This window comes from Hylobates moloch, unplaced genomic scaffold (genome assembly GCF_009828535.3).
Source record: "Hylobates moloch isolate HMO894 unplaced genomic scaffold, HMol_V3 SCAFFOLD_5, whole genome shotgun sequence".
NCBI lineage: Eukaryota > Metazoa > Chordata > Mammalia > Primates > Hylobatidae > Hylobates > Hylobates moloch.
In genome coordinates this window covers 3,137,386-3,164,228 of record NW_026652280.1, presented here as the reverse complement: position 1 = coordinate 3,164,228, position 26,843 = coordinate 3,137,386, and the positions used below count along the sequence as shown (strand labels likewise).

At 43.0% G+C, this 26,843-nt stretch overlaps 1 protein-coding gene across 4 annotated transcripts in view; it reads left to right on the top strand.

Moving 5' to 3' along the window:
- Nucleotides 1-26,789, top strand: part of ZNF236 (zinc finger protein 236) — a 157,888-nt gene extending 131,099 nt beyond the window's left edge. For 3 of the 4 annotated variants that reach the window (XM_058438250.1, XM_058438252.1, XM_058438249.1), the window contains 6 exons: nt 1,117-1,248; nt 10,162-10,359; nt 13,857-13,986; nt 14,854-15,030; nt 19,556-19,594; nt 22,291-26,789. In XM_058438250.1, the coding sequence (XP_058294233.1) occupies nt 1,117-1,248; nt 10,162-10,359; nt 13,857-13,986; nt 14,854-15,030; nt 19,556-19,594; nt 22,291-22,415 (801 nt within the window). In that variant the 3' untranslated portion in view covers nt 22,416-26,789. The remainder of the gene's footprint in view (nt 1-1,116; nt 1,249-10,161; nt 10,360-13,856; nt 13,987-14,853; nt 15,031-19,555; nt 19,595-22,290) is intronic. The other variant, XM_058438251.1, reaches the window with a different exon arrangement.
- The last annotated feature ends 54 nt before the right edge of the window (nt 26,790-26,843 follow it).

The window sequence follows — 26,843 nt, the reverse complement described above, 5'->3', positions numbered from 1 at the left end:
TTGATATGCATCTTTTTGTTTGTATGTTTTTTTAGAAAATGTTTATTGTTTTGTGTGCAAAAAAAAATTAATTAAAAAAAAAAAAAAAAAAAAAAAAAAAAGCACAGGAGCCAGGAACATCAGCAATGCTTCCTGTGATCAGCCACGGTTTTAACTGTGTGTAAACTATGTTTAGAATCAGTGCTGATTGCAGCAGTTCAAGTTGCATGCTGAATTATTTCTATAAATTCAGCATTTGCAGTAGATATTCAGACCCTTTAAGCTACAGCTTCCTCTCTGCTCTTGTGCCCCATACCACCCTACCTTTCTCATTCTCTCTTATTCTCTCAGATCCGCTCTCATAGCTAGAGGTGTGCTGGGCTGGTAAGAAGACTTACGGTAGTTTTCTATAGCATAGCAAAATTTTATATGCGTTTCTAAGCAAGTAAGTGTTTTTTAAATATACACACATGTAGAGACTCTGAGATGTAATTTATACAAGTTCACCTAATTTTTTAAAGTATACAATTGAATGGTTTTCAATGTATTTACAGAGTTGTACAACCATCGCCATGGTCTAATTTTAGAACGTTTCATCTCCCCTTAAAGAAACGTGGAGCCATGAGCCATCACTCCATGTTCCCCCGACCCCCAGCCCACCCTCACCTCTGCCCCGGCAACTGCCAGTCTGCTTTCTGTCTCCGTAGATGCATCCGTTCTGGGTATTTCATAGAAATGTCATCATCCATGTGGTCTTTTGTGACTGGCTTTTTTCATTCCTTAGAGTATTTCCAAGGCTCCTCCATGCTGTAGCATGTACCAGAACTTTGTACTTTCTTATTACTGAAGAATATTCCCTTATACCACATTTCATTTATGCATTTATCAGTTGATGGGCATTTGGGCTGTTTCCATTTTTTGGCCATGGGTAATTCTCCTGTGGACATTTCTGTACAAGGCTTTGAGCGGACTCTTTTCACTTCTCTTGGGTTGCTGGGTTACATGGTGACTCCATGGTTCACTTTTTGAGGAGCTACCAGCTTGTTTTCCAAGGTAGCTGCACCATAAAAGATCTTTTAAATTATTGCTTGTTTTGCTAATGTTACAACTTCTGAAATAGTACTAATCTTTTGCCAGGGTCAGCAGTTCCCAGCCCTCCTCACGGATCCCTCTCTCTCGGGCCAGGGTGGAGCAGGCTCGCCGCAAGTCATACTAGTGAGCCACACGCCACAGTCAGCGTCTGCTGCTTGTGAAGAAATAGCATACCAGGTACAGGATATTCCTTCATTCACAGAGCTTTTGTCGCTTTTAAAAACATGCAGATTCAGAAGGGATGGTGGTAGAGGGTCATGGGGGTGCTGTGTGCCCCAGGTGGCTGGGGCTGACTTCTGAGGTGTCCCCAGCTGAATCCTGAGTGGACATAGACTCTGTGGGGGCGTGTGTTGAATGATGGGTACGATATCTCATTCATTTTGTGATTTGTTTCCTAGGGAGTGAGGTTTTAATACCACAAAATTAGATGTAGCCACCAGTGATATGTAAATCCAATTTTAAATTTATTAATATCTTATTATATTTGCCCACTGATCATACTTCACATATCTAGCCACTTGCACTTAGTTCTTTCTGCAGATTTTCTAGTAACACCTTTGCTGATTCTGTTAAGAATTTTTCATATACATGTGTGTGTGCATGCACACGTGCGTTCAAGATCTATTTGTCATTTGGCTAGTCTTTTTTCTTAAAATACGTGTTTTTGGGAGCCAAAATATTTAGTAAGCAGTAGTCTAAATATAGAAGAGTCTAAAGACTCTTTCCTTAAAAGTTTCCAGGGTCAGAATTAAAGCGCAGATGATGAATAATCTCTGAATTTAGGAAGCATTAAACATTTTTAGCAAAAGAGTTTTCAGAATAATGACTTACCGGTTTTTCTGCAGGACAAGGGCTTTTTCACAAAGAGATGAGATATAACGAGCACTGGGGATGTCCTGCAGTTTGACCTGAGTAACCAGAGCTGTCTCACTGAATTTCAGTTTGTATAACGTTAACACATTTGTGTCTAGGGTCCCCAAGACTGCCCTCAGGTTTGATGATTCACTACAAGGTCTCACTGGATTCAGAGAAAACTGATCTACTGGTGGTTGTGGTTTATACTTGTGGTTACAATGGAAGGGTGCAGGTGAGAACCAGCAGAAGGAAAAGGCACGCGGGGTGGAGTCCAGAGAACCCAGGCACGAGCTTCCCAGTGTCCACTCCCAGTGAGGTCACACGGACACTGATTGTCCCAGGAAAGTTGTGTGACACCACCTGCCAAGTGTTGCCAACTTGGGAAGCTCAGCTAAGCTCTGGTATCCAGAATTGTATTACAGTCAGTCATGTGGCCATGGAGTGCCTGCGTGGCTGGGCTTAGCTATGCGGTCTCCAGGCCCCTGCCCCTCCAGGTCAAACTGATGCAGTGGCCCAGGTCCCCAGATGAAACAAAAACAGGCCTTCACCATAAGTCACATCATCGGCACAAACTATGTGGCATTGCCCAAGGTTCTGGGTATGAAATACACTCTTACCTACTAATAGCAGGATGTTCCAGGGGCTTATGGGTGATGCTCGGGAGCTGATCAAGGGCTCTGTGGAGTGTGCAGGGTTTGAGTACCTCAGGCCTGGTGAGGTAACTGTTGACCACACACATTCATTGAGACAGAAAAAGCATTGGCAGCTTGGTCATATTTTTAAGCTCTCTTTCTCATGATGCTTTTGTAGTGAAACCTTATTAGTCTGGTATATTTCAGAGAATTCCTAAATCAGTTCCAAGGCACACCTTACCTAATTCCTATATTTTGTGTGACTAGTAAACGAAACTACTTTGCTATTTTTTAACATTATGATTTTAGCATTTGGTTTAATATAGCTAGAAGAATGTTTGTAGAGTAATCCTATGTTAAGATTAGTTTGAAATGTCCCCACTGAAGTGATATATTCCATTTTAACTTTCATATTCCATTAGATGGTAATGAGAGAAACCAAATATTAAAACTTGGTCTAGCTTGTAATTTTTTTTCAAAATTTGACAGATTAAATATAAAAATGAGGTAGATAACTAATCTGTATGAGTGAATACAGGCATACCTCAGAGATAACGTGCATTCAGTTCTAGACCACTGCAATAAAGCAATTATCACAACAAAGTCATACATTAACATTATGATTTAGTTTTCTGGTTTCCCAGGGCGTATGATGTTTATACTGTACTGTAATAATTGTGTTCAGCAGCATTATTTCTTTCTTTTTTTTTTTTTTTTTTTTTTTTTTTTTTTGAGACAGAGTCTTGCTCTGTTGCCCAGGCTAGAGTGCAGTGGTGCAATCTCAGCTCACTGCAACCTCCGCCTCCTAGGTTCAAGTGATTCTCCTGCCTCAGCCTCCCAAGTAGCTGGAATCACAGGTGTGCACCACCACACCTGGCTAATTTTTGTATTTTTAGTAGAGATGGGATTTTGCCATGTTGCCAGGCTGGTCTCAAACTCCTGAGCTCAAGTGATCGCCCACCTCAGCCTCCCACAGTGCTGGGATTACAGGCGTGAGCCACTGTACCTGACCAGCATTGTGTGTTTTTTTTAATGTACATACCTTAATTTAAAAATACCTTATTGCTAAAAATGCCAACGATCACCTGAGCCTTCAGCGAGCTATGGTTGAGGGTCTTGCCTTGATGTGGATGGCTGCTGACTCATCAAGGTGGTGGTTGTTGAAGTTTGGGGTGGCCGTGACAATTTCTTAAAATAAGACAACGGTGAAGTTTGCTGCGTCGATTCTTCCTTTCATGAAAGATTTCCCCGTAGCATGTCATGGTGTTTGATAGCATTTTACCCAAAGTAGAACCTCTTTCAAAATTGGAGTCCATCTCTCAAAGCCCACTGCTGCTTTACTAAAAAAGTTTCTGTAATCTTTTAAATCTTTTGTTGTAATTTCAACAATGTTCACAGCATCATCACCGGGAGTAGATTCCGTCTCAAGTAACTGCTTTCTTTGCTCATCCATAAGAAGCAACTCCTTATCTGCTGAGTTATATATACCATGAGATCCTTATCTGCTGAGTTATATATATACCATGAGATCCTTATCTGCTGTTATATATACATGAGATCCTTATCTGCTGTTATATATACCATGAGATCCTTATCTGCTGTTATATATACCACGAGATCCTTATCTGCTCAGTTATATATACCATGAGATCTTTATCTGCTCAGTTATATATACCATGAGATCCTTATCTGCTGAGTTATATATACCATGAGATCCTTATCTGCTGAGTTATATATACCATGAGATCCTTATCTGCTGTTATATATTCCATGAGATCCTTATCTGCTGAGTTATATATACCATGAGATGCTTATCTGCTCAGTTATATATACCATGAGATTGCAGCAATTCAGTCATCTTCAGGCTCCACTTCTAATTCTCTTGCCCATTCCTCCACATCTGTAGTTACTTCTTCTGCTGAGGTCTTGAATCTCTCAAAGTCATCCATGAGGGCTGGAATCAGCTTCTTCCAAACTCCTGTTAATGTTGATATTTTGACTTCCTCCCATGAATCACAAATGTTCTTAATGGCATATAGAGTGATGAACCCTTTCCACAGATTTTCACTTTACTTTGCCCAGATCCATCATAGGAATCACTATCTATGTCAGCTACAGCCTTATGAGATGTATTTCTTAGTAAGACTTGAAAGTTGAAATTACTCCTCGATCCATGGGCTACAGAGTGGATGTCATGTTAGCAGGCATGAAAGCAACATTCGTCTCTTTGTACATGTCCATCACAGCTCTTGGGTGACCAGGTGCATTGTCAATGAGCAGGAATCTTTTGAAAGGAATCATTTTTTCTGACCAGTAGGTCTCAGCAGTGGGCTTAAAATATTCAGTAAATCATGCTGTAAACAGATGTGCTGTCATTCAGGCTTTATTGTTTCATTTGTAGAGCACAGAAAGAATGCATTTAGCACCATTCTTAAGGGCCTTAGGATTTTTGGAATGGTAAACGAGCATTGGCTTCAACTTAAAGTCACTAGCTGCACCAGCCCCTCACAAGAGAGTCAGCCTGTCCTTTGAAGCCAGACACTGACTTTTCTGTAGCTATGAAAGTCCTAGCGGCATCTTCTTCCACTATAAGGCTGTTCTGTTTACACTGAAAATCTGTTGTTTAATGGAGTGACCTTCATCGATGCTCTTGGCTAGATGTTCTGGAGAACTTGCTGCAGCTTCTCCATCAACACTTGCTGCTTCACCTTGCACTGCTATGTTACGGAGGTGGCTTCTTTCCTTAGTTCTCATGGACCGACCTCTGCTAGTTTCCAACTTTTCTTCTGCAGCTTCCTCACCTCTCGGCCTTCATAACATGGAAGAGAGTTAGAGTCTTGCTAACTCCCTCCGGATTAGGCTTTGGCTTAAGCGAGGGTTGTGGCTGTTTTGATCTGTCTAGGCCATTAAAACTTTTCTGCTTATCAGCAATAGTGCAGTTTCACTTTCTTATCACTCATGGGCTCACTGGATAACACTTTTAATTTCCTTTCCTTTCCACAAGTTGGCTAATAGTTTGACGCAAGAGGCTGAGCGTTCAGCCTGTCCCAGCTCTCCACATGCCCTCCTCACTAAGCTGAATCATTTCTAGCTTTTGAAGTGAGGGATGTGTGATTCTTCCTTTCACTTGAACACTTACAGGCCATTGCGGGGTCGTTAATTGGCCTCATTTTAGTATTGTTGTGTCTCAGAGAATAGGGAGGCCCAAGGAGAGGTGGGATGGCCAGTTGGTGAAGCAGTCAGACACAAACATTTATAGGTGAAGTTTGCCATTTTATGTGGGCGGGGTTTGTGGTGCCTGAACACAGTTACAATAGTAGCATCAAAGACCGCTAATCGCAGATCACTGTAATAGATACGCTGTAATGACAAAGTCTGAAACATTGCGAGAATTAGCAAAATGTGACACAGACACATGAAGTGAGCATGTGCCGTTGGAAAAATGGCACCAGTAGACTTGCTCAAAGCAGCCTTGCCACAAACTTTCAGTTTGTAAAAGCGACAGGATATCTATGGAGGGCAAAAAAAGCAAAGTTCAATGAAAACAAGATATGCCTATAATTAGCAAGAGAAATTCTCTTAGATGTTTTCTGTAAATTTCCCTTGTTAGGTTGTAGCACTGTTTGCCAACATTAATTGGTTTTAATCACAGTCTAATTTCATCCTAATGCTCTCTTGTCACAGATGGAATGCACATTGACACTTCCAGGCTCTGACCTGGGCTCTGACCAGGGACTTGAGACACATGCCTGGGTCTGCCTCTGGCCTGTGCTTCTGGGAGGAAGCTGGGACCACTTTAAGCACCCTGGGTTTATCTGAACCCACTACAGAGTGGCCGGGAGTGCTGGCTGTAGCGTCTGGTGATGTCTGTACATCCCTGCTCCCGTGCTTTCTGGCCGGGAGCCCTCAGGCAATCCTACATCTGTGTGATGGTCTATTTTTAAGACAGAGGTGGCCAGGCATGGTAGCTCACACCTGTAATCCCAGTACTTTGGGAGGCTGAGGCAGGAGGACTGCTTGAGCCCAGGAGTTCGAGACTGCAGTGAGCTATGATCACCAATGTACTCCAACCTGGGTAACAGAGCAAGTTCGTGTTTCAAACAAAACAAAACAAAAAACAAAACAAAACCCAAACCCCCAAACAGGGGTGTAGTTAGGACTACCTCATAGTGTCAGAGATTGGGCATGTAATGTTCCCTGGCACGGAGCACAGGTCCTGGCCCAAAGTAAGTGCTCAGGCGAGGACCCTGCCGGTGGCGTTGGAGCAGCTACTATGGCCTGGGGCTCACTTCGCTCTCTGGTGAAGTCCCTAGAGCAACAACCTTTGCTTTTTAAAAATCTTTTTCTTCATGGTTCATCTGAAGAGAAATCCATACTGATCTGACAAGATATGTACTCACAATGTAAAAACGTCCTTATCCTAAGAGAGCCATTGACACACTGCTCCCTTACTCAGCCTGTCTTTACAAAAACGAATGAACTAATTTCTGCCTGACCCTTCCCATAAGGATCAAGAGACCTGACCTAACTTTGTTAGCAACTTCAAGCTATTAAATCAGAGGGGAGCCACTGCAGCAAACTGCCTTTCTTCCTTCACTCACTGCTTAAGGGGCCATGGCCTTCTTTTGAAACTGGTTTTGCAGGAGAAAAGAGCTGACACTTGCTGGCCAGGTGCCTAAGGCCAGGCTCCCACTACGCATGTGGTCTTATGTAGCTGAGCCCTTCCCACAGCCTGTGAGGTGTCTAAGTGTCACGGCCCGGTTTTACTCACAAGGATTCTATCATTTAAGGGTAGCTTTGAATAACTTAAAGTCACCCTGCCAGTAGAGACAGAGCTGGTGTTTGAACCCAGAGCTGTCTTATCTCACTCTTCATGTCTGAATAGAAGAATATCGTTCTGAGCATTTACACCTGGATTTCCTGTTACTTGAGCTCAGCTGGTCTCAGCTGGGAACTTTTTAGTAAGGGGCAGGTTTTTAGAGGGAGGTTTGGGGTCAGAAGGGTGATCATGTGACCAGATGTGTGTTGTGGGCAGCATTTCTTTGAAATATTGACCTTGCTTCAGTTCAGCAAACATTTAAGTTCCTGCCAGTGCGGGCCGCTGGACACAGAGGATGTTGGATCCGCGCCAGTTCTTTCTGGGCTCGTCAGGAGGTGGATGGAGAGGCCTCTTTCCTCCCTCTTCTGCTTCCCAACAGCCACACTCCTCATGCTTGGGAGGGGGTGGACATACACGCTTCTACCCTCCCACCCCCATGCAGAGTAACCTGTGTGGGAAGCACATTATTTCCAGCTGTGGCCAAGTTAATGCCTCAGGCTTAAAAATCATCTCACACTCATTCTGTAACCAATTTCCCCTTCTCCTTTGGGCAAGTATGATTTTAGCAAAATTCTATTAATACAATTTAGTCTCTAGATTTATATATGTATATATGTAGTTATGAAATTCAGCAGAACATTGGAGATTTGTTTCACAGTAGTAGCAGTGATTCAGAAGCTTTGCTTCTGATGCGATTATGCTGAAAAATATTTTGCAGAAATAGTTTTTAAAGTTTAGTGTGTGTGTTTGTCTTTCCTTGAATGATGTGGACCAGATACTGAATTCTCACATCTCACGAGTAAAATGTTTGGTTCAGAAACAATTTTCTGTGTGTGTTCATTGCCATGACTACTGGTAGATGGCAGTAGATGGAGGACATTAGGTCGCTCCAGAACTACAGGTTTTTATTTGAGTTGATGTTCTTCAGCACGCATTTATCTGCAGTTACACAACTAGCCTTTAGTCTCATTTATTCCTGTGCTTTTCAGACTTTTTTGACTCACATGGAATATATTTTATGCAATGACCTCAACACGCGTGTGTTTCTGTCATTTTTCTTTACACTCACAGATATTCACATGTAGACACACACCTGACACAGGTGTCATTTTCTAGAATAACACCTATAGATACTCACCTGTAGACACACACCCGACACAGGTGTCATATTGTAGAATAACACCTGCAGATACTCGTAGACACACATACCTGACACAGGTATCATATTATAGAATAACACCTACAGATATGTGTAGACACACACCTGACACAGGTGTCATATTCTAGAATGACACCAGTCCCTGCACATCTCACGTGGCTGCAATGTCTTTTCTGATCTTTTCCTTTGTTCCTTTTTTCCCCATTCCATTTTTTTAGTTACAGCACAGATTAATAATATAGCACCCTGTATAAATCTTTTTTGTTGTTTAAGTATTTTTCTTTAATGTTTACTTATTTCTCATATTCCAGAATTAATGAAGGTATTTGATAAATTAGGAATAATAAAAATGTGGACAGATCTCATTAATTTTCATTATAATTGTTTTGTTAAGCCATCACATAGAAATTTGCATTTGCAAAACTGGAATCTGTTGTTTATAAAAGCTGAGTCAGCCAGGTACAGTGCCTCACACCTGTAATCCCAGCACTTGGGAGACTGAGGCAGGAGGATCCCTTGAGTTCAGGAGTTTTAAGACCAACCTAGGCAACATAGGGAGACCTTGTCTCTACAAAAAATAAAAAAAATTAGCTGGGCATGATGGTGAGGTGGTGTGTACCTGTGGTCCCAGGCATTCGAGAGGGCTGAGGTAGGAGGATTGCTTGAGCCCAGGAGTTTGAGGCCATCATGAGCTGTGATTGTGCCACTGAACTCCAGCCTGGGCAAGAGAGCAAGACCCCATCTCAAAAAATTTTTTCAAAAATTTTGAAAATGATTTTTTTCAAGTGGTGGTGGCATCACATTAAGATGATTTGAAAACCTAATTGGTTGTGATCCACGGTTTGGAAAAAATGGTTTAATTCCATTAAAAGCTAAAAACACTTTTTGTTGTTAAGAATTGTTTATCTAAAGCTACTACCAGTAGCGAGCATTTAGTGAATGCTTGCCATATGCAGCCCTTGGTAGGCAAGTGTTCTCCCATGAGGATGCAAGCATGGACTGGTTAAGTACTTAGCCCAGAGTAGCCCGGACAGTCCTGTTGGAGCTGGAATTTGCATCTGGTCAGTGCAGCGCCAGAGCTCATTCCTTAGCTGCTGTTGTGCGGTCTCAATCTTTTTTTTTTTTTTGAGACGGAGTCTTTCTCTGTCCCCCAGGCTGGAGTGCAGTGGCGCGATCTCGGCTCACTGCAAGCTCCGCCTCCCGGGTTCACGCCATTCTCCTGCCTCAGCCTCCCGAGTAGCTGGGACTACAGGCGCCCGCCAACACTCCCGGCTAATTTTTTTGTATTTTTAGTAGAGATGGGGTTTCACCGTGTTAGCCAGGATGGTCTCGATCTCCTGACCTCGTGATCCGCCCGCCTCGGCCTCCCAAAGTGCTGGGATTACAGGCTTGAGCCACCGCGCCCGGCATGCGGTCTCAATCTTGCAGGACACAGTGCGCATTCTGGTCTCATATTGTGTGGAAGGCGCCTCTGGCTAAATTATCCTGATGATAGGACATGCAGTGTGGGCTTGGCGTGTCCGTGCTAGGAATGTCCCTCTTATCACCATGGTGTGTGTCAGTTCACAAACTGCACAAATCCAGCCAAGTGAGTGGAAAGTCACAGAATTTCTGGCTCTTTCCAGGTAGCTGGCGTCTCTGGGAACCTGGCCCCGGGCAACCAGCCGGAGAAGGAGGGCCGGGCGCACCAGTGCCTGGAGTGTGACCGCGCCTTCTCGTCGGCGGCGGTGCTGATGCACCACAGCAAGGAGGTGCATGGCCGGGAGCGCATCCATGGCTGCCCCGTGTGCAGGAAGGCCTTCAAGCGCGCCACGCACCTCAAGGTAGGCCCACTGTGCCGCGGCACAGCTGTGTGCCCCCCAGGCGGCTAGAGATGCAGAGTCCAAAATTTAACACCGGCCGGGAATCCAGCATGTGTTTTTGAGGAAAAGGTCACTAGATGTAGATGTATTGTTCCGGTTGTAAGAGGTCCGCTTGCTGTGCAGATGAATTGCATGTTCACCTGCAACTCACAATCAGTTTGCAATACAAATTGAAATAACGTTGAAATGCCCTCTCTCCCTTGTCAGACTGGCAAAAATGTAAAAGTCTGTCAGCACCCGTTGTCGAGGCTGTGGGGAAACAGAGGCTCGCTCACGTAATTGCTAGTGAGACTGTGACTTGGTAGGACTTTCTGTGGGGGCATTGGGCGGCCCTAACAAATGCATGTGTGCTCACCCTGGAGACCAGCCCTGAAGATGCCCCTTCAGCCTCCCAAAGTTTAGCTGCCCATGCTTTCCACTGCAGCAGAGCCATCATTGCACAGTGGAGACCTGAGTGCCCGCATGTGGGAAGCAGAGGATGAGTTCTGGGACATCCCCACAGAGGGTGCTGTGCTACAGTGGGCAGGAGGCAGAATTCCAGCAGGGTGCTCTGATGTCCAGCCCAGGGCGCCGTCTTCCGTGTGAAGGGAATGGGGCGTGGAAGGGGTGGAACACAGAGGAGCGTGCAGCGCGGATGCCTAGCCAGCACCACTCTACCCCAGTGGCTGTGGCCAGCATCAGCACCCACACATCAAGACTGCATCTGTCCTTGGCAGTGTGGGGAGAAAATGGCACTTTTCCCAAAAACCCCATAACATGAGAAAAACAGGCGAATTCCAAGTGAGGGGTAGCCTTCGAATTTTCTGACCAGCCATGGCCCGGCCACACAGAGGGCAGAGGCATGCCGCGCTGGCCAGGAAGGAAAGCTACACTAAGATATCTGGACCCTTGGGGTTCCTGTGTATGTTGTGGGGGCGGGGATTGTTTTTGGCCTTCGTGTGTCTGTTGTCTTTTAATGAGTGTAGGACTAGAAGAAGGGAGAGTCCTACTCAAAGAGAAATTCCTGTCCCAGGAACTGGAATCCTTGGATCCCTGTGACCAGGATGGCTTTTTTGGAGTGTGGAGTAGAGCACATGGGCTTTGGGTGTATTGCAGGCCAGTGGTGCCAGCAGTGATGGCCCTGTCCGGGCTGGGAAGCCCAGGGCCCCACCTGTGGCGCTTGCTGTGGCTACTCTCCCAGGTCCCTCGAGGGGCTGGTGAGCCCTGAGGCCCTCAGTCCTCCCTCTCTGTCCTGAAGGGAGCCTGTCGCTTCGCTGCTTGGGTTCTTTTTTATTTTTAATTTTTTTCACTTTAGGTTCGGAGGTGCATGTGCAGGTTTGTTATACAGGTAAACTCAGGTCACAGAAGATTGTTGTACAGATTATTTCATCACCCTGGTACTAAGCTAAGTAGCCAATAATTTTTCCTGCTCCTGTCCCTCCTCCCTCAAGGAGTTCCCAGTGTGTGTGATTTGCTCCTCTTTATGGGTCCATGTGTTCTCACCATTTAGCTCCCACTTATCAGTGAGAACATGTGGTATTTGGTTTTCTGTTTCAAGATGGATTGAAGACTGAAATGTAAAACCCACAACTCTCAAAACCCTGGAAGACAACCTAGACAATACCATTCTGGATAGAGGAACAGGCAAAGATGTCATGACGAAGATGCCAAAAGCAATTGCAACACAAGCCAGAGTTGATAAATGGGATCCAGTTAAACTTAAGAGCTTCTGCACAGCAAAATAAACTATCAGCAGGATTCTTTCTTTTGAAACCTTCTGATGAATCTCCCTGCCCCAGGGCTGCTTTAGTGTCCTCTGGTGCAGTGAGCTGATGGCCATGTTGGGGGGCTCTGCTGAGTCCCCACCAACTTCAGGGCACAACACCACCCCTTCTTAGAAATTCACACCTCACTTGTAGCAGAGCCAGGCTGACAGGTGTGTTGCAGTAAGAACGGTATTAACTCCAGCTGATCGCAAACTTACTTGATGGTGAAATTCTTTCTTGAGGGACATTTGCCATTGTCTCAGAGAGCACTTTCTAGGGAGAACTAGGTTTATGTAACCTGTGCCGCAGGGTAAGTCTAACTGCTCCCTTCGAGGAGTGCAGCTCGTCGGTATTTCTTTTAAAGTCATCAGCATAGAGTGGCAGCTGCAAGTACTGTTACCACCACAGGAAATTTCTCTCTCTGGAGGTCAGAGAGACAGAAGCCAAGGTGATAAAAGCTTTCCTTTCCAGCCCACCAGACAGTCTGTTTCCCCATGGACTCTCTGTCCTCTTTTCAATTTAGCAAACAGTGAGTGCCTGCTGTATGCACAGAAGGTGGTCCCAGAGACAGGCGGCTCCATCCTCAGGAAGCTTAGCACTCAGTGTGACTGCAGTTACATCCAACACAGACTGGGTGGTAACCCCAGACGGAGTGGGGGAGGAATGCACTCTAGCTGTTGATGGTGATTGGTGTCATCAGGGCTGGTGTCGTCACCGGTCAGGCCTCACCTGCAGTCCTGGCTCTGCCTGGTCTGCGGTGCTGGGGGGCTCCCCCACTCACCTCCCGAGTTTGTTTTTCCTACCCTGCTGCTTTCATTACACCCACCTCCCAGACTGTGCTGGGCCTTGAGCAATACGACATACACAACTGGAACACAGGCGGTCACACCGAACACACACAGGAAATGTGTACTTTTCCCTGACTCCTGCCTTACAGGGTAGAGGTTAGCTCTAAAGACTGGGATTCTATCAGGATAATTATTATGCTTGTGCAATTTTGGAAAATAACCACATTGCACATCCTCAGGTGCCTGCAAGGGCAGCAGCTATCAGATCTTTGAGAAATTTGCAGTCACGTGAATACAGTATCTCTGGCAAGTTGCCAATCACAACATGAGAAGGGAACAGTTTCCTCTTGGCTTTAGAAGCCTCTGTCGTATCACCGGGAGAACGCATTTCAGAATCATGGGCATTCCGTGAGGACTCGTGGGTGAGAGTCACTGAACGCGTCCCAGCTGGGTGCCGCAGGGCCTCAGGCCACAACCTATGGGTAGCCTCAGGCCACGACATATGGGTGGACTCGTGTGTGAAACGGGGACAGGATCCCCCACAGCCAACGGAGAGAGCTCACCTGGACTCCTGCACTAGGCTCATGGCTTGACGCCCTTGGTCTCGGTTAAAGCTGATGAAGGAGATATTTCTACCCCTATCTGGGACACAGGTGTGGCAAAGCCACATAGCTAGCAGGCGGTAAAGCTCAAATGGGGACCGGAGTCTCCCCGAGAAGCCCCAGTGTTGTCACTCTGTTGTCACTGCCATCACTCTGTTGTCACTACCGATGCATTAAAGTCCTTAAGAACACGAATCACAGATTAGCCTTTGATTTTGTCCTTGTCACGGACTTGAACTTCACAGTGATTCGCTTCCTCTTGTTTCTAGTCTCGAAAGCTCTGTTTTGATCTCGTTTCTTGGTTTCTGTGTGTTGTCTCCCAGGAGCACATGCAGACACACCAGGCCGGCCCCTCTTTGAGCTCCCAGAAGCCGAGAGTGTTTAAATGTGACACTTGTGAGAAGGCGTTTGCCAAACCAAGCCAGCTGGAGCGCCACAGCCGCATACACACAGGTAATGGGGAGGGACGCGCTTTTGTTTCCTTACTCTTTGAAATAGACATCACGGGTGAGAAAACATGATTCCACCTGTGCAATATTCACGAGCGATGGAATACTTTATTTATAAAGCAAGGTCCACATGTTCCATTTCCCCTGAGTTTTGACCTATTTATCATCATAACTAACTTTTCACGTGGAAGATTTTGCTGCTTACATTATGACCATATGAAACAGAAGCATCAGGCAAGCCTCCCGTGCCGTGTCTGGGATGTTGACCACGTCACGTCCCTCCTTCCATTCTGCTGGAGCAAACAGGCGGCCCCTAGTGCCTGGGTCCCATGTCCTCGATGTCACCGGGGAACTTAATTTTTAATCTTCCTCTTCTGTCTTAAAACTTTTTTTCTCTACTGGCTTTTCCTACACCACCTAAATCTGCTCAAACCTTTTGTCTTAGAGGAAAAAAAAACCACACAGAACAAAGAAACAAGCTCTTCCATCTCTCTGCCTCTTGACTGGTACATGATAGCTCGTGTCAGCCCTTCTGTCTCCGCCCCGCCCTAACAGGACATCATCCCGGGCTCATTTCTGTTGTGATCATCTGACGACTCACCGTGGGCCTGGGATTCCACAGGCGGCATCCACCATGGCCCTTCCATGGCTCTCTGATCCCTCCGCCCCATCTGCTGGGGGTCGTTAGGACCTGGCCAGGCTCCCTCTGGTCTCCCCATGGCTCCTCCAGCCCTTTGTTCAGATGACGGCCAGGCTGAAAGCCTAAGAGAAAAGAGGAACATTCAGTCCCTCTTGTTCATACCTCAGGGTAGAGCCCAGGCGTTCACTATACTCTTCTTAGAGACATTGACCTGTGCCATTTTCTGTACAGGGGAGCGGCCGTTCCATTGCACGCTTTGTGAGAAAGCCTTCAACCAGAAGAGTGCGCTGCAGGTGCACATGAAGAAGCATACGGGGGAGCGGCCCTACAAGTGTGCCTACTGCGTCATGGGCTTCACACAGAAGAGCAACATGAAGCTGCACATGAAGCGGGCGCACAGCTATGCTGGTGAGAACGCTGCACCTGGGAGTGCGTGCTGTTCAGTGGCCTGCAAGGCACCCTGTGTTTCGCATACATTGTTTCCTTTAGTTCACGCAGTGATTTTGCATTGCACGTGGTGCAGCCTCAGTTGTGTGGACTGGAAGCCTGTGCTTTATTTTTTTTATTTCCATAGGTTATTGGGGAACAGGTAGCGTTTGGTTACATGAGTAAGTTCTGTAGTGGTGATTTGTGAGATTTTGGTGCACCTATCACCCGAGCAGTGTACACTGCACCCTATTTATAGTCTTTTATCCCTCACCCCCTTCCCATTCTTTCCCTCTGAGTCCCCAAAGTCCATTGTGTCATTCTTATGCCTCTGTATCCTCATAGCTTAGCTCCCACTTATGAGTGAGAACATGCGACGTTTGGTTTTCCATTCCTGTGTTACTTCACTTAGAATAATGGCCTCCAATTTCATCCAGGTCTTTGCAAATGCCATTAATTCATTCCTTTTTATGGCTGAGTAGTATTCCATTGTGTGTGTGTGTGTGTGTGTGTGTGTGTGTGTGTGTGTGTATAGATGTATATAAATACCACAGTTTCTTTATCCACTCGTTGATTTATGGACATTTGGTTTGGTTCCCCGTTTTTGCAGTTGCGAATTGTGCTGCTATAAACATGTGTGTGCAAGTGTCTTTTTCATACAATGAAAAAGATTCTACTTATTTTCCTCTGGGTAGAGACACCCAGTAGTGGGATTACTGGATCAAATGGTAGTTCTACTTTTAGTTCTTTAAGGAATCTCTACACTGTTTTCCATAGTGGCTGTACTAGTTTACATTCCCACCAGCAGTGTACACGTGTTCCCTGTTCACCACATCCATGCTAGCATGTACTATTTTTTTTTATTTTTTGATTATGGCCATTCTTGAAGGAGTAAGGTGGTATCACATTGTGGTTTTGATTGGCATTTCCCTGATCATTAGTGATGTTGAGCATTTTTTCATATGTTTATTGGACATTTGTATATCTTCTTTTGAGAATTGTCTATTCATGTCCTTAGCCAACTTTTTGATGGGATTGTTTGTTTTTTTCTTACTGATTAGTTTGAATTCGTTGTAGATTCTGGATATTAGTCCTTTGTCAGATGTATAGATAGTGAAGATTTTCTCCCACTCTGTGGGTTGTCTGTTTAGTCTGCTGACTGTTCCTTTTGCAATGCAAAAGCTCTTTAGTGTAATGAAGTCCCAGCTATTTATCTTTGTTTTTATTGCATTCACTTTTGTGCTCTTGGTCCTTGCCTAAGCCCATGTCTAGAGGAGTTTTTCCAATTTTATCTTCTAGAATTTTTATAGTTTCAGGTCTTAGATTTTTTTTAATCCATCTTGAGTTGATTTTTGTATAAGATGAGACATGAAGATCCAGTTTCATTCTCTTACATGTGGCTAGCCAATTATCCCAGCACTGTTTGTTGAAAAGGGTGTCCTTTCCCCATTTTATGTTTTTGTTTTCCGTATTGAGGATCAGTTGGCTATAAGTATTTGGGTTTATTTCTGGGTTCTCTATTCAGTTCCATTGGTCTGTATGCCTATTTTTATACCAGTACCATGCTGTTTTGGTGACTATGACCTTATAGTATAGTTTGAAATCAGGTAATGTGATGCCTCCAGATTTGTTCTTTTTGCTTAGTCTTACTTTGGCTGTGTGAGCTCTTTTTTGATTCCATATCAATTTTAGAATTGTTTTTTCTAATTCTGTGAAGAATGATGTTGGTATTTTGATGGGAATTGCAATGAATTTGTAGATTGCTTTTGGCAGTATGGCCATTTTCACAATATTGATTCTACCCAACCATGAGCATTGGATGTGTTTCCATTTGTTTGGGTCATCTGTGATATCTTTCAGCAGTGTTTTGTAGTTTTCCTTGTGGAGGTCTTTTACCTCCTTGCTTAGGTGTATTCCTAAGGTTTTGTTTGTTTGTTTTTGTTTTGTTTTTTCCAGCTATTGTAAAAGAGGTTGACTCCTTGATTTGATTCTCAGCTTGGTTGCTGTTGGTGTATAGAAGAGCTACTGATTTCTGTACATTAATTTTTTACCTGGAAACTTTGCTGAATTCTTTTATCAGTTCTAGGAGCTTTCTGGAAGAGTCTTTTCGGTTTTCTCGGTAAACAATCATATCACCAGCAAACAGCGATAGTTTGACTTCCTCTTTACTGATTTGGATGCTCTTGATTTCCTTCTCTTTTCTGATTGCTCTGGCTAGGACTTCCACTGCTATGTTGAAGAAGAGTAGTGAGAGTGGGCATCCTTGTCTTGTTTCAGTTCTCAGAGGGAATGCTTTTAACTTTTCATCATTCAATATTATGTTGGCTGTGGGTTTGTCATAGATGGCTTTTATTATTGAGGTATGTCCCTTGTATGCCGATTTTCCTGGAAGTTTTAATCATAAAGTGATGCTGGATTTTGTCTGATGCTTTTTCTGCATCTGTAGAAATGATCATGTGATTTTTGTTTTTAATTCTGTTTGTGTGGTGTATCACAGTTATCGACTTGCATATGTTAAACCATTCCTGCATCCCTGGTATGAAATCCACTTGATCATATGGTGGAGTATCTTTTTGATATGTAATGGATTCGGTTAGCTAGTATTTTGTTAAGGATTTTAGCATCTGTGTTCATCAGGGATAATGGTCTATAGTTTTCTTTTTGGTTATGTCCTGTTTTGGTTTTGGTATTTGGGTGATACTGGCTCCATAGAATGCTTTAGGGAGGGTTCTCTTTTTCTCTGTCTTGTGGAATAGTGTCAAAAGGATTGGTAGCAATTCTCCTTTGAATGCCTGGTAGAATTCTGCTGTGAATCCATCTGGTCGTGGACTTTTTTTTGTTGGTAATTTTTAAATTACCATTTCAATCTTGCTGCTTGTTTTTGGTCTGATCAGGGTATCTCATTCTTCCTGATTTAAGCTAGAAGGGTTGTATCTTTCCAGGAATTTATCCATCTTTCTAGGTTTTCTGGTTTATATGTGTAAAGGTGTTCATAGTAGCCTTGAATGATCTTTTCTATTTCTGTGGTGTCAGTTGTGATATCTCCCGTTTCGTTTCTTATTGAGCTATTTAGATTTCCTCCCTTCTTTTCTTGGTTAATCTTGCTAGTGGTCTATCAATTTTATTTGTCTTTTCAGAGAACCAGCTTTTTGTTTCAGTTATCTTTTGTTTGTTTCCATTTCATTTAGTTCTGCTCTGATCTTAGTTATTTCCTTTCTTCTGCTGAGTTTGGTTTTGGTTTGTTCTTGTTTCTCTAGTTCCTTGAGGTGTGACGTTAGATTGTCTGTGTTTGCTCTTTCAGGCTTGATGTAGACATTTAGGGCTACGAACTTTCCTCCTAGCACTGCCTTTGCTGTATCCCAGAGGTTATGATAGGTTATGTCACTATTGTCGTTCAGTTTGAATAATTTTTTAATTTCTATCTTGATTTCATTTTTCACCCAGTGATCATTCAGGAGCAGGTTATTGAATTTTTGTGTATTTGCATTGTTTTGAAGGTTCCTTTTGGAATTTATTTGCAGTTTTATTCCACCATGGTCTGAGAGAGTGCTTGATATAATTTCAATTTTCTTGAATTTATTGAGGCTCATTTTGTGGCCTATCATATGGTCTGTCTTGGAGAAAGTTCCATCTGCTGTTGAATATAATGTATATTCTGCAGTTGTTGGATGGAATGTTAGGTATATACCTGTTAAGTCCGTTTGTTCCAAGGTATAGTTTAAACCCATTGTTTCTTTTTTGACTTTCTGTCTTGATGACCTGTCTAGTGCTGTCAGTGGAGTATTGAAGTCTCCCACTATTATTATGTTGCTGTCTATGTCGTTTCTTAGATCTATTAGTAATTGTTTTATAAATTTGGGCGCTCCAGTGTTAGGTGCATGTATGTTTAGGATTGTGGTATTTTCCTGTTGGACAAGGCCTTTTATCATTATATAATGTCCCTCTGTCTTTTTTAGCTGCTGTTGCTGATGACAATGTGGCTAAGCAATTATATTTTTGCAGTGAATTTCCCAGGTGTTCTTTGTGCTTCTTGTATTTGGATGTCCAGGTCTCTAGCAAGGCCAGGGAAGTTTTCCTCCATTATTCCCCCAAATATGTTTTCCAAACTTTTAGATTTCTCTTCTCCCTCAGGAATGCCGATTATTCTTAGGTTTGGTCGTTTAACATAATCTCCAGACTTCTTGGAGGCTTTGTTCATATTTTCTTATTCTTTTTTTTTTGTCTTTGTTGGATTGGGTTAATTTGAAGACCTTGTCTTCGAGCTCTGAATTTCTTTCTTCTACTTGTTCTATTCTATTGCTGAGACTTTTCAGAGCATTTTGCATTTCTATAAGTGTGTCTGTTGTTTCCTGAAGTTTTCCTTGTTTTTTATTTATGCTATCAATTTCATTGAATATTTCTCCCTTCACTTCTTATATCTTTTTTTTTATTTCCCTACCTTTGGCTACACCTTTCTCTGGTACCTTCCTGATTAGCTTAATAACTAACTTCCTGAATTCTTTTTCAGGTAAATCAGGGACTTCTTCTGGATTTGGATCCATTGCTGGTGAGCTAGTGTGATTTTTGGGAGGTGTTAAAGAGCCTTGTTTTGTCATATTACCAGAGTTGGTTTTCTGGTTCCTTTTCATTTGAGTAGGCTCTGTCAGAGGGAAGGTCTTCAGAAGGGCTGAAGGCTGTTGTTCAGATTCTTTGGTCCTACGGGGTGTTCTCTTGATACAGTACTCCCCGCCTTTTCCTGTGGCTGTGGCTCCCTGAGAACAGAGCTATAGTGATTGTTACCTTTCTTCTTGGTCTAGCCACCCAGCAAGTCCACCCGGCTCCGGGCTGGTACGAGGGGTTGTCTGCACAGAGTCCTGTGATGTGAACCATTCATGGTCTCTCACCCGTGGACACCGGTGCCTGTTCCGGTGGAGGTGGCAGGGGGTGAAATGGACTCTGTGAGGGTTCTTAGCTTTGGTGGTTTAATGCTCTATTTTTGTGCTGGTTGGCCTCCTGCCGGGAGGTGGTGCTTTCCAGAGAGCATCAGCTGTGGTAGTATAGGGAGGAACAGGCGGTGGGCGGGGCCCTAGACCTCCCAAGAGTATATGCCCTTTGTCTTTCGCTTCCAGGGTGGGTAGAGAAGGAGCATTGGGTGGGGGCTGGGTAGGCGTGTCTGAGCTCAGACTCTCCTTGGGCGGGTCTTGCTGTGGCTGAGTATTTGGGGTGTCTCCTGGGTCCTGCAGGAGCAATCCACTTCCTTCAGAGAGTCTGGGTTCTCTCAGGTTTCCTGATTTATTCCCCTAGTTGTTCGGGAGCAAAAATTCACAATGCGAGCCTCCACATGCTGCTCTGTCCCTTTGAGTTGGAGGTGCAGTCTAGTCCTGCCTCCCATCCGCCATGATCTCTGGAAGCCTGTGCTTTTGTTACTTTAGTACTTAGTGTTTGCAGTTGTTGAAGTTGGCTATGGACTGCCCCCCTTCACACACACACACACACACACACACACACACACACACAGAATTTGATTAGATTAAATTTATATTTTGGCAAGGGCACAGAAATTTATTGGAGTAAAATGGCAGCCCAGAACCTGAGCAAGCGCAGCATTTCTGAGCAGCTCGTTTCTCACTGGACAGAGCTTTCTGTAGGGGCCTTCAGCACCTGGGCTGTCAGAGGCCCAGAATAGCATCTCTGTCTGTCTTCACAGCATATCTGGAAGCCTCTTTTCCTGCAGCATGCAGTTCAGGTGCTGTCTCGGTGCTCAGGGGCACAGAGCAAACAGAATCTGCACCAACTGCTCCTGTCTGCATCCTGTTGACCTGGGACAGACAACACATGGGCCTTGGTTTCTCTCTTGATTTGCTAACGTTCATGCCCTTCAGAGTATGGATATTGGGGTGTGATCCTACTGCTTGTCTGTCTCTTGTTCACCTTTATTTCCTACACAGAATCTAGCAGTACCATCCATCTCTGAGGAAGGAATGACAATAAATGGCCTAGACTAGGTTTCAGAGGGTGGCAGTAGCTATGCAAGGAGCTAGAAATGTTAAAGTCTGAGTAGACCCCTTGGTGCGCTCCATGCATTTTGCGGGTGTGATTTGATTGTTGGAGGTGGTATGCTCCGTGGATCTGTGGTTTGGTTGTTGGAGGTGATGTGATTCATGAGATGTGTTATTTGGTTGTTGGAGGTGATATGACTCGTGAGATGTGTTATTTGGTTGTTGGAGGTGATGTGATCTGTGAGATTTGTGATTTGGTTGTTGGGGGTGGTGTGATTCGTGAGATGTGTTATTTGGTTATTGGAGGTGGTGTGATCAGTGAAATTCGTTACTTGGTTGTTGGAAGTGGTAGTGTGATATGTGAGATTTGTGATTTGGTTGTTGGAGGTGGTGTGCTCCATGAGATTTGTCATCTGGTTGGTGAAGTTGATATGATCCGTGAGACTTATTTTTGGTTGTTGGAGGTGGTGTGATCTGTGAGATTTCTGGTTTGGTTGTTGGAGGTGGTGTGCTCTGTGAGATTTGTGATTTGTTGTCGGAGGTGGTGTGCTCTGAGTTATGTGATTTGGTTTTTGGAGGTTGTGTTCTCTGAGTTACATGATTTGGTTGTTGAAGGTGGTGTGCTCTGTGAGATTTGTGATTTGGTGTTGGAGGTGGTGTGATCTGTGAGACTTGTGATTTGGTGTTGGAGGTGGTGTGATCTGTGAGATTTGTGATTTGGTGTTGGAGGTGGTGGTGTGCTCTGTGAGATTTGTGATTTGGTGTTGGAGGTGGTGGTGTGATCTGTGAGATTTGTGATTTGGTTGTTGGAGGTGCTATACTTTGTGAGGGGAGCTCGACGGCTTTCAGTGTAGGGAACCCAAGGGCAGAAAACACTATATTGTGGGGAGTTTTTGGGGAAGGAAAAAGGAGTAATTTTTCTCTTTAACGTCTACACTGTAGTGCTTCCTGCTTTCCTTTTTATTACAAAAATCATGTGTGTTGGTTATTAGTTGCTCATTCCTGATGCTGTGTTAATGTAGCCGTCATGGGAGTGCACTCATATCACGAGTGTTGTGTGTGCGTTCATACTCACGTAACAGTAACTACTGCCGGTAGAGTTGTTTAACCTGCATCTCAAATTACTCTTTTTTCATTGGAATGAAAAGCAAATTACTTTAGAAATTCCTTGTCTCTTTTTACCAGGAAGTCTTTATTTAAATGGGAATCATTTCGTGCTCTGGAAGGTCTGAGGCTGCTTGTGTTTTCTTTGTCTGCATGACAGGAGCTCTGCAGGAGTCCGCAGGTCACCCGGAGCAGGATGGGGAGGAGCTGAGCCGGACCCTTCACCTGGAGGAGGTGGTGCAGGAGGCTGCCGGCGAGTGGCAGACCCTCACCCACGTCTTCTGATGCGAGTCGGAAGTGCACCTTTAAGAATGTTTCTGAAGTTACATTTTGTGAAGAGCAAAGCACTTGGAATCTCTGTTTTAAAGCTTCAAGTGTTAAAAACGTTACAATAGTTTTTTAGCTATAAAATTATCTAAAGAATCATTGTCTTTCAGAGACTCATAGGAAAAAAAAACTGGGAAAAGTGTCACCGCGTTGTTCTCTTTTGTCTACAAATCACTGAACTCAGGTACTATGGTAGGCAGTTTCCTCCTCAGTCTCCTCCGTGGCTAGTGCGTCTAGTTCACGAAGCAATTAACTGGGTCTTACTATCATTGTAGTGTGATTTCTTTGTATTAGCAAAGACAAAATCGCTAACATGAAAAAAGTATGTCAGATTTTCCTTCATGCTTCCGGTTATAAGAAGCATAGCTTACAAAGCAAGCATAAGATTGGGGCATGAAGTTCAGAAAAAAAATGTTACAACACACAGGGAAGTTTTTTCCACTCTTTTCTCTGTGCATTTTGAAAATTAGTCAAAATGGACTCTTTTTAGTCTACCGTAAGTTAATATAACTGATACCTTGAGAGATGGCTGGACCAATTCTCTCTCCATGACAAATGTTTAATCATTAGTTACAAGAATGCAGTATCTGGGGCGTCAACATGGGGACTCGAGTAAACCTGACCCACCAATAAGGATTCAGCTGTCCACGCGGGCTGGCGACACACTTACTGCCTCAATCTGTGTTCAGGTCCAGGGTTACATAATTGCAGAAGCACAAGCCATACATCGCAGGTAGGAAACCACAGAACCGTCTGCCAGGAGCAAGCAACCGTGGCCCTGTCCACCCCAGCAAGTAAGAAGCATATCTGTAGCTTAAGGCCAAGAATCCGTAAAAACCCCATGACTTTCTCTTCATGCATAAACAGGTGTATTTTTGATTTCAGGGAATTCTTTAGTATCGTCAATGGTGCCACATTAAACATGTCCCAAACCAAATCCCACCTGTGCTGGGCAGAGTGCGTGCACGCCATTCCTACAGCATTCCAAAGATGGAAGGTTCTTTACTTCATGTTGATTTTTCCTTTGAAATTATTTATATGTTCTATATATAAATACATATGTACATAGACAGATATATGGGCCTCTGTGTGGCTGAACAGTATATTTTGTAAATATAAGTACTAGTCCTAATTGCAGAAAGAGCGTCTGAGTTTCACCTCCCCACGAGCACTTCAGATCAGTATTGTATTCATTTTATTAATAAATGGATATCTTTTTCATTGTAATATAAAGCTGGGTTTTATTTTTTTTCCTGAAAAATAATTGCCTTTATTTTCTCTCATTGCCTCCTTGGTTTCAGAAGAGAGTAGTTTTATTATAAATATTGTATGGACTTTGTATATTAAGAGAGGAGTTCATTTCAGATTCCTAAAGAAATAGACATTTTACTGTTATTTGGAAAGGGCATCTTTTGATTTTTTTGTTGTTGTTGTTCACTTTTGGCATATGTATATAAGTAATATTGATGGTGATATGAAAACTTTTGTTATGTGAAAATATTTAAGTCAGAAAATTGTTAAATAATATTACTTCTTTTCCAAACTACTTTGTGTATTGTATATTTTTTTAAGAAAAAGAGAAGCCTTATTTGACTTATTCTTGTGATACTGGACTTCTCACCAATCCTGAGGTTTCCTTCCTTGAACGTCAGTGTGTAAACCTGGCTGTAGTCGCATATTCAGAATAACTGTAATTGTGCTAGAGTTTTAAAGGTTCTGCTTTTAATGCACTTTTTATTTTATAATTTTGTATTGAAATATTTTAGAAATGTTGATTAATTTTGGTGAACAAATATCCCCAAAGTTGAAATTATTGGAATTTTAAACTTTTGTTCTTGCTGGGTTATTTATTTTTATTTTAGCATTAAATGTCATCTCAGGACATCTCTAAAAGGGGTTGTTTAATTCCTAATTGTATAGAAAGCTAGTTTGGTGAATTGTATTGGTTAATTGACTGTTTAAGGCCTTAACAGGTGAATCTAGAGCCTACTTTTATTTTGGTTAACGAAAAAGAAAATATCAATAATTCAATTTTGTGTCTTTTCTCAATTTATTAGCAAACACATTTTATGTATTATTTTGATTTACTTCCTAATTATAAAAGCTGCTTTTTTGCAGAACATTCCTTGAAAATACAAGGTTTTGAAAAGACATAATTTTACTTGAACCTTTGTGGGGTACAGGTTGATCTTTATATTTTACTGGTTGTTTTAAAAATTCTAGAAAAGAGATTTCTAGCCTCATGTATAACCAGGGTTTTGAGGATAAAGAACTGTATTTTTAGAACTATCTCATCATAGCATATCTGCTTTGGAATAACTATAAATAAAAGATGAAGTTAGGAAATGTGATTAATTTTTTTCATTTGAAAATATTTAAGATAAAATAGTTTGGCATGTAAATTAATTTCAAGTTCAGATATTTTTAAGAGAAAACGTCAGTGGTATTTTCCTTTACCTCTGTGAAGTTCAGAGGCGTTTACCCCTGCAGTGTCCGCTGGAAAGCCTTCAGACTTTAAAAATCAGCGAGTCGTGGGCGTCAGCACAGTGCCCTGTGCATGTGCCAGAACTGTTCCTGTTCCCTTTCATTTGCTGCTTTATTCAACAGCACCCAGTCATTGAGGAGCCTTTTGAAAGTTCCTAAGTGTTTTGATCCTGCTGGTGTGCTCAAGCAGCCATGAAGCACTGAAGCTGAAAGAATGAATTGCCTTTGCAAAGACACCGAACGTGGAACTGGGATGCAGGTACTGAGGAAGCAGGAGGCACGTAGCATGTGTGGAGTCCCACCTGCTAGATAACACCCAAGCGGCTGCGTTTCCATAGAACGGCAATAGATGAAAATGAAGACATGTTTTCAAACATGCACATTCAAATGCTACCCCACCCCCACCAAGCTCTACTTTTTCCCCTTTTAAACACTTGAGGCGCTTAGAAAGTATCTAAATATAAGACATGCTATGACGTGGCATCTGACAGCTTGCAGCCAGGTCAGTGGGAGGCTCATCAAACGCCGCTCTCCTCTTCCTGACAGTGTACTGCTGGTGGGACATGAAACACCAGTGCTTGTCCGGCACTTAACTAGGGGCTGTTTCCTTCGTGCATATTTTCTACTCCCCCGTTGTAATGTTTTAAGGAAACTTCATTTTTGAAATTATAGCTAGTGTCCTGTGTCTTCCTTTGAACTCTTATATCACATTTATTACAAGAGACGCATGTGTTAGCACAGGTACAAGATTTTTTAAAGTAGAAGTGGATTTCTTTTCTTGCTGTGGGTTTTCCTCATTTTAGAAGAATATTTGTAACTCATTAAGATACACATTTTAACATGAAATGACCATCACACAGATTTATGTTTGGAAATATTCAAGATAAAATAGTTTGGCATGTAAATCAATTTCAAGATTTATGTACATAAGATTTTTAAGGGAAATAGGTAAGATAATATAGAACTGCTTTCTAGTGTATATTAAGGCTATCTCATGCCTGCTTCTTATATTTTTTTCTGAAGCTTATTTCAAAACTAATACCGTGCCCTTCCCTCACTAAAAAAAGTTAATCCAAGGATTGATCGTTGCGAATTTATCCCTTTTCCAAGACCTACTGCATAGGAAGTAAGTGAGGCAGAGATGAGATTATGCGATGGATACTTCCGAAGGAAGCGTTCTCTTTGTGTCAATCTGTGTTCATGTAACTTAGGCACTTTGGATTTTTTAGAATAAAATTTCAAAAGTGCCTACACACATAACCCAATTTAATGTCGTATCTGTACTTGGGGCCTCTACATCTTTCCCATATTCTAATGAAAAGACCATATGTCAAAGGCCACTGAGCTGGCATCTTCTTCATTGTGGAGAAAGTGGGAACCACAGAGCTTTTTGTGGGCCAGATGCCCACACATTCCTAGCAGAGACATGTTGTTTGTCATGGTGTGGCTTGCCACACCATGTCCTGTTTGGTGGCTGGCCCTCTCTGGACGGATTCCCCTCCTCAGACCCCCATGCACGCATGAGCACGTACTCACCCTCACACACCCACACACCCTCACACTCACCCTCCCTACACAGAGGTATCGTGGCAGTTCTTTATATGGATGACTAACAACTAAGAAAAAATGAAGATTAGTATGAATGGCAGGAGCAACAGGCAGTCAGAAGAGATTTTTCTATTAATCTTTTATGTGTAACACTTTTTACAGCATGAAGGCGTTGTATTCTATCAAGATTTGTATCATAATTGACAAATTCTCAAGTGACATAGGGATTCGTTCTTGATTCACCACTAAGGAAAATTTTTAAAGTTAATTTTTTTAATTACAGAAGAATTCTCTTTTTATCTTCACAATTGTTTCATGATCTATTTATACATTGGATGATATTTAATCCAGTTT